Below are 14,709 nucleotides of genomic sequence, written 5' to 3' on the forward strand. Positions count from 1 at the left end.
GCTGTTTACTGCTAACAAGTATTAAGGGTTGAAAATGAAGCCTTTAAAATTTGCATCTAGTAAGAAAGGTCTATAATTATCCCCACCCTCCAGATTGGAATTGGGGGATTATGTGGTTATCTCCTTCGTCTGTCTGTCCGTGCAGGCCACTATCTCCTCCTACACTATTAGCACTAGAGCCTTGAAACTTCAACACATGGTAGCTATGAGCATATGTGCAACAGTGCACTATTTGGAATTTTGATCTGACCCCTTGGTAAAAAGCTGTGGTGCGGGGATACCTGTTGGCCGCGGTCGCGCCATTTCTAGTTAAAAATTTAACTTTCTAAGGGACTACAAATACATAAAAACACGTATCAAAGGGGTAAAGGGTTAACTTGATAAAAGAAATTACAGCCTTTAGCTGACCTGGAGGTTAAAGTTTTGAGCAAAACAACCCCCATATTTTGCATCGAATGTCTTTAAAATACTCTGCATCCCTATCAGACAGTGATGACATTCATTCGCAGCCATACCATTTATCCTCAACATGATATTGGTTGTTATGCCCCCCTTCGAAGAAGAGGGGGTATATTGTTTTGCTTATTTCCGTCTGTCCGTCGGTCGGTCCGTCGGTCCGTCCACCAGATGGTTTCCGGATGATAACTCAAGAACGCTTAGGCCTAGGATCATGAAACTTCATACGTAGATTGATCATGACTGGCAGATGACCCCTTTTAATTTTCAGGTCACTAGGTCAAAGGTCAAGGTCACAAGTGACTCGAAATAGTAAAATGGTTTCAGGATGATAACTCAAGAATGCTTACGCCTAGGACCATGAAACTTCATAGGTACATTGATCATGACTGGCAGATGACCCCTATTGATTTTCAGGTCACTAGGTCAAAGGTCAAGGCACAGTGACTCTAAACAGTAAAATGGTTTCATGAAGATAACTCAAGAATGCTTAGGCCTAGGATGATGAAACTTCATAGGTACATTGATCATGACTGGCAGATGACCCCTATGGATTTTCAGGTCATTAGGTCAAAGGTAAAGGTCACAGTGAAATGGTTTCCGGATGATAACTCAAAAATGATTACGCCTAGGATCATGAAACTTTATAGGAACATTGATCATGACTGGCAGATGACCCCTAATGATTTTCAGGTCACTAGGTTAAAGGTCAAGGTCACAGTGACTCGAAATAGTAAAATGGTTTCCGGATGATAACTCAAGAATGCTTAAGCATAGGATCATGAAACTTCATAGATACATTGATTATCACTGGCAGATTATCCCTATTAATTTTCAGGTCACTAGGTCAAATGTCAAGGTCACAGTGACTCGAAACAGTAAAATGGTTGCCTGATGATAACTCAAAAATAATTAGGCCTAGGATCATGAAACTTCATAGGTACATTGATCATGACTGGCAGATGACACCTATTGATTTTTAAGTTACTAGGTCAAAGGTCAAGGTCAGTGACAAAAAACTTATTCACACAATGGCTGCCAGTACAACTGACAGCCCATATGGGGGGCATGCATGTTTTACAAACAGCCCTTGTTTTTATTCACCCAAACAAGAAGGAAATCATTGCTTTTAGGATTAACTTCTCCGGTTCTGAACTTCTAAATTCATTAATGTGTTGAAGAAAGAAATTTGCTCAAATGTTGATTTCAATAAGACATGGTTTTGTGAACAATAATCAGATGGCTAACTTCATGGCAGAAGAGTAAATTGTTAGAGTGAATGTCAAAATAGAGCACATTATTTAAATGATAATATATCTTTATTTAATCTGAGATTTCTCTGGTAGAGACCTCCTGTATTGTCAAAGTTTGCCATCTTTGTAAATGCGTTCATGTGGTCTTACTCGCATCATGCCAAAATGGGTCTTATGCCACATGCCTTAGGTCATATGCAATCAGCGAAGCTCCAGTCCAGCCTGTGCAGTTGTTTTCTAAATTGTGCATGTCTGTCTTAAAATAATGATATGTTTCAAGACTCATTAGCAAAGCGGGTAGCTTCAGATCAGACTGCGGGAATGCACAGGCTGGTCTGTAGCTACGCTGGCCTCATATGTCATAAGACCCATTTTCGCATGACATGGCTGATAAGATCACATTCAGTAAAAGCTTGATTTATAATTGATGTCCATTTCAGCACCACGAGAGTGTATCATCTGTGGCGAGCTGGCAGCGTTTGAGTGCAAGGAGTGCTACCAAGTGCATGGTGCTGGTCTCAATACAATAGCATTTTGTGACGGGTGTAAACAAACTGTGAGTACCAGAGCTTAGATAGTGATGATTATGCTTACTAACCTATTGCTTACTAACCTATGTTCTAGAATCTTCTTATTGTTCGGCTACCAGTAAATAAATCAATAGTCTATAGCTTACTCTTGGAACATACAGTTGTTGCGTTCAGTTTTTTTTTCCTGACGTTTATTGACAATGAACAACAATTTAGAGCAGTGTTCGACACTAACGACCGGAAGTCCAAGACTCCTAGAAATGAGACCGGGACTCCTTGTTTTTTGTGTCAAGGAAGTCCGTGAGACTCCTTCAAAAGCGTCTTTGAATAAAAATTCCTTTGATTTACTTATTCGTTACTCGTGAACGGAATGTTGAAAATTATGCCAGTCATCATTCCGCTTTATTACATTGATAAAAACAAAACAATCTGAATTTATTTAATTTGGTTCCCTGTCACTGTGGTTGTATTTAACTATTGGGTAAATCAATGATCCCAATAATCAACCTGATTGTGGCGTTTTTATGCCCCCGGATCGAATGATCGGGGGTATATTGTTTTTGGCCTGTCTGTCACTCTGTCATTCTGTCCCAAACCTTGGTCATTACTTTTGCATTATTGAAGATAGCAACTTGATATTTGGCATGCATGTGCATCTCATTGAGCTGCACATTTTGAGTGGTGAAAGGTCAAAATCATCCTCAAGGTCAAAGGTCAAATATATGGCTTCAAAGCGACATTGTGTTTCTCACAGACACATCTCTTGTTTTTTCCTCATATATTCTTGCTTAAATAAACTAGCTTTTGCCCAACAATCTTATCACTATAAAAATGACCACAATGCCGGACTTTGCAACGTTTATGGCCCCAAAGCACTGAATATGGAAACGGCATTGAATCAGTTGTGCGTGAATAATAATGTGTCACTATCAATCGATAATTTCAGTGGTTTATTGCAAATTGTTGGTTTTGTTATACTTACCACAGCAGTCCATCTTTATGGTGTACTCCACAATAAAATCATGGCCAATTATTTGAGAGACTGATGATGGCAACTGAGTGTAATCCTTGAGGAAATTGTGCTTTTCATGCTTAATATTGTCAAAACATTTTTACACGTACAGCGGTTTATTAGCATACAGTTATAATTAGAACAACCATTATTAACACTCATGTCTGAACTTGGAATAAATGTAATTGAAATTGGAATAATGTTTTACAAAAATGCAACTCTCCGAAAGCGACTTCTTATTATGCCCCTGGTTGACAGGCATATAGCAGTCACACTGTCAGAACATCTGTCCTGCATTCTGTTTCATTGAGTTTCAATGTGCAGTAGGGGGCATTGTGTTTCACAAACACAGATCTTGTTTTGTTGTGTATTAGGTAGTTTAACAACATTGTTTTGTGCTTGCTCTACAATAAAATCGATCAGTATGTCTTGATTGTGTATGCATATGTAAATACATTTCAACACCGTTATTTTGAAGTTGTCGGGACCTTAAAAAACTTCGGATTAACGATTATTCGAAATAAACATTTGACAGAAGACTTCTTTGACTCTGTACAAATAAAACGTTGTGGAATTCGCATGGTTCGATTACGCGCTAATATAAATAATGGTTTTACTTAAAAACGTAAACTAGTCAGATAGTAATAGATTTCTATTTGTAACAAACGGAGGAATAAAACGATTCGTTTTCTTCTTCTTTTTATTTTTCTCTAATTACAGAACATTTAAATATCATGAACAGGCACACATTATAATACATGTAAATACATATGAGTACATTTTCGGAAATAAATTAACTTTTTTTTAATAAGACGCGATGTCTCTCTGAACATCGGCGTTAGCAGCACTAAACTGGACGCATGTAACATATTTCTCCAATTTGTCAAGGGCATTCAACAATTCACTTCCACCCGTGTTTTGCTCGCAGAACTGCCTTACGTCGTTGATGCGGTCACACATTGATTGGATATCATGTTCATTCTTGTGTTGTCGGCCTCGTCGTAGTCACTGGATTCATCATTTAAGTACTGCGTCCGCTGATTGCTGGCCGATTAAGTCGCAGACGACAAAGGTGTAATTATCGGTTTTTGACGTGCAAAGAGCTGGGGACAAAGGTGTGAAATTACGCTCAGTGTTTTGCAGTTTTTACTTCAGATTAAAGATTGATAATTAGGTGCGAATTATAGTGTTGGGACCGACAGAATCACTTCGAATTAACGATTTCTTCGGTTTAACGAAGTTCGGATTAACAATGAAATTTAACATTTAACAAAGAAGAAAGAAATTTCGGTGTTCGAAATAACGGTGTTGAAGTGTATAAGGTGCTAGTTGTAATTTAAACTTAAACATTAATATAACAATATATTTTCAAGACCATCTAAAGAATGGTACAATCCGATGAAAAAGCTTCTGTTTATTTGCCAGAGTCATCGTCACAAGCTGCGGGTGAATCACAAGTGTCGTATGATCAACACTCCACAGTGGTATCGCGAGCAGTACATAGCCCACAAAACACAGCAAAAACGTCAGCCAATCCAGCGAGAGAAGATGGAACTATTTGCAGTAATCTGTATTCAGACTAGTCATTATGTTTCCTTCGTCAAGACTGGGAGTGGAAAGAAGGCAAAGTGGATTTTTTTCGATTCAATGGCGGATAGAAGAGGTGTGTTTTTGGTTTGCGTTCTGTTAATGGATTATTATGTGTCCTAGATAACAGAATATGGTCTGTGATAGAATTTATCTATTTGGTTTTACAGATACATGTACCTTTAATGAGTTCTGAACATTAAGGCATAGTGTCTTAGTTATAGGATAAAAATAACAATTAAAAAGCCTGATTTCATTTAAGATTAAGATAACAATCAGTCTTAAACAATAAACAAGTTGGATTTCATTGTGTGAAGAATTGAACAAAAATGAGAACCATGTGATAACCTTTTTAACCCTTTCCCACTTAGAGGCAAAGTGAAAATGGCTATGTGCAAACAGCATAAAACCAGAACAGCCTGCGAGTAACTCGCAGTCTGTTCAGGTTTTATGCTGTTTGTTGCTCATCAGTATCTAAGGGTTGGAAATGAAGCCTTTAAAATTTGAATCTAGTAAGAGGAGGTCTTAAACTAAATACAACTTTCTAAGGGACTACAAATGTATGAAAATGCGTATCTAAGTAGTAAAGGGTTTAAAAAATCATTTTTGTCCTGATTTGCAGGAGAGCAAAGCGGCTACAATATCCCAGAAGTGCAAGAGTGTTGTGAAATCCCTCTGTGGCTCTCAGATGAACACTTCTCTGATATTATGAAAAATCCTGACGATAAAAACCTTCCGGAACATATCAGACGGCTTATTTGTGACGCATACATCTGCATGTACCAAAGTCCCACTGTGATGAAATTTAATTGAACCCAAATTGAGGACATTTGAAGTGAACGTACATGCACAAACTTGTAAATGAACGTCATAAAAAACAGAGTTTGTGGCAACAAGCTTAGCATGCTTCCAGTATTTGTGTTGCTTTTCTGGCACTTGAATGTTTTGAAATTGACAATGGTTAGTCTACTATTTATATCTATCAGGGAAATTAAGTGAGGAAAGTGAGTCCATGGTTATAGGACTTGTTTAACGTTATATTTGCACCCTTTGAGGAAACTAAGGTATAGTGATTTGAAACTATCCATTTGTCATTAGGCCAGATTGACCTACAATAATTCTGACTACACGTAGTATGATGGTTACTTGGGAGGAAAGATTCCTGTGGATTTTTAGGTTATTAAGTTGAATGTCAAGGTCACTGAGGCTTGTAGCAGAAATTTGTTTTCCAAAATATCTTTAAAATGCTTTGTCCTATGATCATGCAAATTAGTATTGTGGAAAGGAAGACTCATCAAGTTAAAGGTTAAAGGTCAAGGTCACCTGCAGTCGGTCTCCACACACTTGTTATAGAATGCTTTTACCTATGACCCTTGAAATCACTTCTATAGAAATACGGATGCCTATTGATTATGGTGTTCATCTGTCAAAGATCAAAATCACATTTGCTTGTGAAATTGCTTCACCACAACATCTGAAGAATTTTTATGATCATATAAATGAGTATGGAGGTCAGTCTTGACAAACAGTGACTCCTAATGATTTTCGAAGTACGATGTGAAAGGTCAAGATCACAGGGACACCTTTGCCTCCAGTTGGTTTGGGTCATACATGATATACAAAGTCTTTTGTTCACATTTAAGATGCATAAATCTGTGATAACTAAAGTCTTCTCTTGTTTTGTTAATCTTAACATCATAAGTTACTGTATTAATATCATAGCTAAATTATATTTCAAGCATTTGTATTCCTTTTTTATAACTTTTTGTTTACACAAGATGCACAGTTAAGTATTTACTCTTGTGATAACACTCATGCTTGTAACCTGTAGCATAATTTTAGACATGTAAATTTAATTGTGGAAGGTACTCCTTTCTTTGTGACGCTTAAGGAATATTTAACAAATTTTAAGGTTGTGTGAAACAAAAACATATGGTGTAAAATTCACTGATATTCATTAGTATGTATATCACAATTAAATTTGTAGCATTTCCAATACTCTTTTTGATCAAAAGGATACTATGTCTGGTTTGTTCGACGTTGCTTTGCAATAGTTTAGTGTTAATTTTGAATTTTTAGCTCACCTGAGCACAACGTGCTCATGGTGAGCTTTTGTGATAGCTTTTTGTTCGTTGTGCGGCGTCAATATTTGCCTTGTTAACTCTCTAGAGGCCACATATATTGTCCAATCTTCATGAAATTTGGTCAGAAGATTGGTTTCAATGATATCTTGGATGAGTTCGAAAATGGTTACGTTTGCTTGAAAAATATAGCTGCCAAGGGGCAGGGCATTTTTCCTTATATGGCTATATATGGCTATAGTAAAATCTTGTTAACACTCTAGAGGCCACAGTTATTGTCTGATCTTCATAAAACTTGGTCAGAAGATTCATCCCAATAATATCTTGGACGAGTTCGAAAATGATGCCGGTTGGATGAAAAACATGGCCGCCATGGGGCGGGGCATTTTTCCTAATATGGCTATAGTAAAACCTTGTTAACACTCTAGAGGCCACATTTATTTTCCGATCTTCATGAAACTTGCTCAGAAGATTTGTCCCACTGATATCTTGGATGAGTTCAAAAATGGTAACCTATGCTTGAAAAACATGGCTGCAAAGGGGCGGGGCATTTTTCCTTATATGGCTTTATTTGGCTATAGTAAAATCTTGTTAACACTCTAGAGGCCACATTTATTGTCCAATCTTCATGAAACTTAATCAGAAGATTTGTTATTTGGTCAGAAGATTGGTCTCAATGATATCTTGGATGAGTTCGAAAATAATTATGTTTGCTTGAAAAAAATGGCTTCCAAGGGGCGGGGCATTTTTCCTTATATGGCTATAGTAAAATCTTGTTAACACACTAGAGGCCACATTTACTGTCCGATCTTCATGAAACTTGGTCAGAAGATTCATCCTGATAATATCTTGGAAGAGTTAAAAAATGATGCCTGTTGGTTGAAAAACATGGCTGCCAGGGGGTGGGGCATTTTTCCTTATATGGCTATAGTAAAACCTTGTTAACACTCTAGAGGCCACATTTATTTTCCGATCTTCGTGAAGATTTGTCCCAATTATATCTTGTTATCTCAGGTGAGCGACTTTGGGACTTTCAGGCCCTCTTGTTTTTTTATTGCGCTCAGTTTCAGAGAAAACCTGAGCTATTGTCTTAGCCAGCTTGTTGTGTCGTTCGCTGGCGTCTTTCTAAAACCTTAACATTGGCTCTAAAATCAAAGTGCTTCCACCTACAACTTTGAAACTTCATATGTAGATGCACCTTGATGAGTTCTACACACCACACCCATTTTTGGGTCAAAGGTTAAGGTCTCAATGACCTCTGAAAGAAAAAATCTGACAAGCTTTCTCAGCCGAGCGCGGCACCCGTTATGCGGTGCTCTAGTTTTCTTGAACATAATGATTAGATTGTTTTGCAGGCACTGTGCATATTTTGTAGGTAAAATACTCACAAGTAATGCTATAGAAAAAGTGTCACAAATTTAGTCTGCATACCATCACAGAATTATATCTCGGAACTCCTTGAAATAAAACCGCAACCAAACATATTGTTAGGAGTCAGCATTTGTTTTTGAAAGTAAAGCAAACTTTAAAAAAATCCAATAATTCACAGAGCCTTTAATTGTTTGATTTCTAAATCTAAGAGTATATTGGTATGCTAATCTAAGTCTGTAATGTACTATTCTCATCTGATTTCAAACTTCATGAAATTGTTATCAGCCAAGTTCAAACATCTGACAGAACCTCTTTGGTAAAATATGGCGCTCTTGTCTTTTTAGCTCACCTGAAAACAATGTGCTGATGGGGAGCTTTTGTGATTACCTTTTATCAGTCATAGTGGGTTGTCAACATTTGCATTGTGAACTCTTTAGAGGCCATATTAATTGCAAATCTTCTTAAAATGAGGTTAGAACATCCCAATAATATCTGAACCAATTTCTAGAATTGAGCATGTGGGGGTCAAAAACTACTGCACTTGGCAAAATTTAAAAAAGCTTTGAACACTCTTCAGAAAACTTCAGAACATATATCCCAGGCAGGGATCATATTTTTTTCGGTTTTGTCGGTCCTAGACCGATTGGGGCCATGAAAGACCGATTGAAAATCCCAAACAGTCGGTCCGATTCTGTTCGCTATTAAAATTCCCATGTCATGAAATCGATTACACAGTGTACATGCTAACACACCCTAATGACATTCTTATCTCGATAAGGTGTGATAAACCATCCGCTGCAGTCTCTAAACCGGTCAGGACCGGTTTATTGCACGTAAGACCAAGAATCAAAAACTTGTGAACAGCGGATTAAAGACGCATCCAAAAAGACGCGTCTGAATGCAAGCGCTGTAACTAAGCAAAACATGCCGATACATTTTCCACCAGCGTAATAATCCGGTAATATAATTATGAATGAAAGTCGCGGATTTGGTCGACAGAACAGCCGAACGTTATTTTTATGGGTGGAACTTCACATAAAATAGTACACAAGAAAAATAAAATAAATTGAATAAATCTTTAGTAAAACCGTGTAAGAAACGAAATAATTCGTGTACTTTATACTTTGTTGTTGAATAACTCACGACCGGAAAATTAGATGCGTGGTTTCAAATGCTTCGCTCTCGTGATTAAATCCCTACGCATCTAAACTATCGGCCGTGGGTTATTTGACAACAAATTATTTCTTAATTATTTGGTTTGTTGCTGTCAGTAGCCAACCTACGCACAGACATTTGTTTGGTTCAGTGCATGTTTGTAAGCTATTATCGAGTCGACAACAATTTAAAACATCGGTATAGACTTACACAGATTAATAATATTGACAACGATGAAAAAAGTCTGATAAAACAGCACACGAAACAACAATGAAATACCAAATGATAAAACCAGTTGATAAAAACTCGTTCCGTTAAAAAAAATGCATAAGGAAATTTTACTTGTACATGTATTATACCACCTTTATGAATGGCAAAATCAATGGTATATATTTTAACGTAATTTGTCATGATTTCGGATATACATTTTCGGATACTTTTCCCCATTTATATCCGGACCGATTGATGTTGCGGGAAAATATGATCCCTGATCCCAGGAATATGTTTGCTGATCAGACCGAGATCAGTAGGCCATGTTAAAGAAAAATGTATGAACACTCTAGAAGCCACGTATATATTGCCTTGAAACTTAAAAAGAACATTTGTCCCAATGATATCTCAGATTAGTAAAAAACTGGGTCATGTGGGGTTAACAAACGAGTTCACTAGGTCAACTTTAAGAATAAGCTTGTGAACTCTCTGAGAAGTTTGTTTGTGCAATCATGAAACTATCTCAGTAAAACAAATTTGTTTCTCATGATTTCTTTGTTGAAGGTTATGTGCATGTAGTTGCTGTCCATTGACAAACATGTTCGCCATAAGTCAGTTTTTCTTATGCTGCTAAAGTAAACCCATTTGACAACTCTAAAAGTTACATTTTTTACACAATTATTTCTAATTAAACAAGCATCAGAAGGTATCTAAGCTGAGCGAGACAATTATTGTGGTATGTTAAAACAATAGGCTGAAGGTGTTTGGTCAGTTTACCTTCCAAATCTGTTGTGAAACCTTGTGAACATTACCTGCCAGAGGAGTTTAGATCTTTAGGGTGTAATGTGAGCACTTAGGGCTTTTTGCCCTCTTGTAAGATATCACTGCTATTTTACTTAAACAGTTTTTATTTCATTGATCTTTTACATAATTGGGTAAGCAATTGTTGTGGACATACTCACTTGGCCAAGTTTGATAATCTACCCAATCACCCTCTGTAGAGTTATGGCCCATGACTTATCTGAAATTGTTCTTATGAGCCTTTTATTTGCCCAAATGTTTTCTAGTAAGATCTTCATCAATGTTAATGAATATACAGGATTCAGCAAACTTATGAAAGTGTCTGAGGGCACAACTTGCAGTAAAAATTGGCCAATTTATGGCAGTATTTGCAGTTTATATTCTTGGTGTATGTGTGTGTTTTTGTGTTTTATCTGAAAAAATGTCCTTTAATAATGTTTTGCTATACTTTATCATTGCGCAAAAGAAAATGTAAATATATGAAGTGTCTATTTTTAAGACACTTGATAGACTTGTAAACTTATAGAGTAAAGCTTCAATCATTATAGTGTTATGTATAGTGTGTTTCTGTCATTTAATTATTTATTAACAGCTGAAAACGGAGAAATATTTTAAATATTAGTGTTGATATGTCATAAATTTGATTGAATAAAAGTAAATCTGTTTTTGTCTGTATTAATGATTGTTGCAAAGTGACCAGTGTAAATGTTAAATAGCTCAAGTAACTATTGAATTTACAATCATCAATTTTTTAGTTACTTTACTATAGTGTTATACAAGCAAGTTGAGGGCTGGGTAGCTCAGTTGGTGAGTGACAGACTACAAATCCGATACTCGCAGTTTTTTTATCCCAATGTTCAGCCTGGCATAACTTGTATGGGGATTGGTTCATTGTTGTATCCATGGTATACTTGTATGGGGATTGGTTCATTGTTGTATCCATGGTATACTTCCTGTATGGGGATTGGTTCATTGTTGTATCCATGGTATACTTACTGTATGGGGATTGGTTCATTGTTGTATCCATGGTATACTTCCTGTATGGGGATTGGTTCATTGTTGTATCCATGGTATACTTCCTGCATGGGGATTGGTTCATTGTTGTATCCATGGTATACTTCCTGTTATCACTAAATGAAATAGTTTGGGAAACGGGCTGGCATTTTTTGTTCCCATCAATATTGATTTGCGAACTTTGCAAATGAATAAACCCTTTACTGCTTAGATACTTACGTTGAAGTGTTTGTAGTCCTTTTGAAAGTTAAATTTAATTAAAGACTTGTCTTACTAGATTCAAGTTTAAAAGGCTTCATTTCCAACCGATGAGCAGCAAACAGCATAAAACCTGAACAGAGTGTGAGTTGCTCGCAAGCTGTTCTGGTTTAATGCTGTTTGCACATAGCCATTTTCACTTTACTTCTTAGTGAGAAAGGATTAAGACTTTATATATTTTCTTGCAAGTCTTTGAAGAAACAATTATTTGAGCACATAATGGTAAACTTGGCAAAGGCGAATCAGTTTAATTATTTTTTTTAACGTGATGTTTTATTGGTTGAATTTCTGTACGAAATGGATATGGAAATCTATTTACGAAAAGAATATTTGTCTTACCTTATCTTCCATGGCTATTCAAGAAGCAAAGCATATTTGAGTTATTGACAATGGGATACGGGTACTAGTGTATGAAATGTGTAAAGGGTTAATTATTTTCATGAATAATAGCACATGCTTTTAAAATACCATGCTATGTAGTATAAATTACTTTTACATACATTTCACTTTATTCTGTTGGGTGAAACCATTGTCTACAATAGGTTAACATAGATATTTACCCAATAATGCAAGTGTAAAGGTCAATGGCCTCAAGGCATAATGGTCTGCCAGTATTTATGACCATATTCTGGTTTTAAAAACGCATCTCTGTCAGCAGCTGGAGCATGTGCGTCGCGACCAAGACAAGAGTCACCCGTAGAGGATCTTCTTAGAGGGAACTTATGCGGGTGGCTCTGCTAATCCAGCTGAGTCTGCCACCCTCGAGCCGGACGTCTTCCACATTGCTGGGATTGCTGTCTTCCCCAAGATGCAACTGCTGTTTATCGTCGGGAGTTCACTGACCCGGACCTGCCAGAGGTCCCGTCTGTAGAGGGACGGGGATAGTGGGACAGCGAGATTACCAGTGTGGAGGAAATACGGGGCGGACCTGGGGCTGCTCTTCTGCTCAGAGTAGTCACTAGAACATCGAGGGGGTGGCCCTATAGAGAGACCCTGGGACGGCGGTACTCAGTACGCTCAATGTGCTGGGGAAACCGTCTCTGGGATGAAGACGACGGCCGGTGACTTGGAGTGTGGCCATAAAGGCAGAGCGGCGAGCTGCAGACCCTTGGGAGCTGCGTCCAGACAGAATTTTGTCTTTGAGATTGTCTATTGTCTACCAGTGCACATCAAGGTCTCATTGGCCACCGTGCACCGGTCTATTTGGATCTAAATTATATCTTTGGCCAATACCCGGGATAAATTTGACCTACTTTGGCTCAAAATTATTCTTTCTCCCCTGAAAGGTCACAGGGGCAGGTCGGACTATAAAGACCTCGTGAAGAGGCAGGTAGGACCTGTAAATAAACTCTGATAAACACACACTTAAAAACGCATGGCAGTCCGGTTAGAGGGGTGGTTGGTACTAAGGTATGATCAAGTGTCACCAGATAAGCTAAACAAGGTGTTATTCTGGTAAAACAGCATGATAAAATAAACTGTCTGAAAAATATTAGTAGTTAACAATGGTAAAAAAATACATACAAATTTAGACTCATGAAAAAAATTATTTGGCAACAAACGGGGAATCCCATGTCAAAGGGGCACATGAAGTTTGTCCATATTCCTTGTATTAGGTGGTTGCTGGTTTACATATTTGATTACATACAGAATAATGGTATAAAATATTATAACTAATATACTGACATTTTTGGACAATTGATTGTCAACATGATCAATTAAATACAAGAGGGCCATGATGCTACTGAATGGCTCACCTGAATCCAGGTAAACCAATAGAAAGACTTGACCTGGTGAACTAGTGTTTGTTCCCAACTGACCAAGATTTGAGACTGACCTAGATATTGTCAAGATACACCTTGTTAGCATGTTTAATGGAGACGGAGTTGTAAATGTGGCTTCAAGATTGCTAATAAGGTTACCGGTAATCTAAAACTTGGCAAAGATGTATTGAGATAAACATTCTGACTTTGTTTCATAAAGATTGAATTATAAATGTGGCTTTTAAAGTGGTAACAAGGTTTTTACAAGATGTGACTTAGTGACCTAGATTTTGGATGAACATGACCTGCATTCAAACTTGTCAAGGTATTGTTTAGATTAAGATCATTGTTCTGACCAAGTTTCATCAAGATTGAGTCATAAATGTGGCCTCTAGAGTGAAAAATATTGATTAATTTACAAAGTTTTTTAAATCATGTGACCCAGGGGTCGTATTCCAGAAACATCTTAAGTCAGTTCTTAAATATTTTCACTTATGTTCAAAATTACAATGTTATGTCTTTCTAAATAAAGACATGCATAATTTTTTGGTATTCCTCAAATAACCTTGACATAATGATGTTATTTTGATGTAATTTTCGATGCCAAACTATTGCAGTATGAAATGAAACATAAGAAAAATTCCCAATTTAAGGATAAAAATAAAATTTAACTTAAGATGCTTCTGGAATACCACCCCAGATCTACACTGGGCTAAGATAATGTAAAGATAAACTTTCTCACAAAGTGTCATGAAGATTGAATCATAAATGAGGCCTCCAGAGTGAGGAAGACATTTTTCAGAGACATTGGCAATGGATGGGCCACAACCTTCACAAGCCTGCACAGAGACATTGGCAATGGATGGGCCACAACCTTCACAAGCCTGCATCGAATATGACAAGGCAATCTCTCACATGGGCCTGTAGTCACCAAACAATTCTTAGACTTAAGTCTAAGAATAAAGAAAATTCTTTAAATTAGAATATTCAAGAATTTCTTTCATTTTGAGTCAAACGTGGTTTTAACCACCTCTATCTACATCATTATTCTCATAGAACATTTTGTGAATTACATAATTACCAATGGTAGACTATATATATTCAAACACTGAAAGCATTTTTCTTGGTTCTAAGTCTATTCTTTATTCTTAAGTCTAAGAATGGGTTGGTGAATACCAGCCCAGGAATCCCCAAGGACAGGGAAGAGAGGATGGTTTA

At 37.1% G+C, this 14,709-nt stretch overlaps 2 protein-coding genes across 21 annotated transcripts in view; one reads left to right on the forward strand and one right to left on the reverse strand.

Annotated features, from left to right (window-relative positions):
• LOC127844185 (ubiquitin carboxyl-terminal hydrolase CYLD-like) overlaps positions 1 to 8,840 on the forward strand; it is a 48,935-nt gene extending 40,095 nt beyond the window's left edge. For both annotated transcript variants that reach the window (XM_052374249.1, XM_052374250.1), the window contains 3 exons: positions 2,150 to 2,265; positions 4,677 to 4,914; positions 5,461 to 8,840. In XM_052374249.1, coding sequence (XP_052230209.1) covers positions 2,150 to 2,265; positions 4,677 to 4,914; positions 5,461 to 5,651 — 545 coding nt within the window. In that variant the 3' untranslated portion in view covers positions 5,652 to 8,840. The remainder of the gene's footprint in view (positions 1 to 2,149; positions 2,266 to 4,676; positions 4,915 to 5,460) is intronic.
• The window catches only part of LOC127844207 (repressor of RNA polymerase III transcription MAF1 homolog), a 505,514-nt gene that overhangs the window by 458,941 nt on the left and 31,864 nt on the right, over positions 1 to 14,709 (reverse strand). The gene's annotated exons all lie outside the window — the stretch shown is intronic.

This window comes from Dreissena polymorpha, chromosome 9 (genome assembly GCF_020536995.1).
Source record: "Dreissena polymorpha isolate Duluth1 chromosome 9, UMN_Dpol_1.0, whole genome shotgun sequence".
Lineage (NCBI taxonomy): Eukaryota > Metazoa > Mollusca > Bivalvia > Myida > Dreissenidae > Dreissena > Dreissena polymorpha.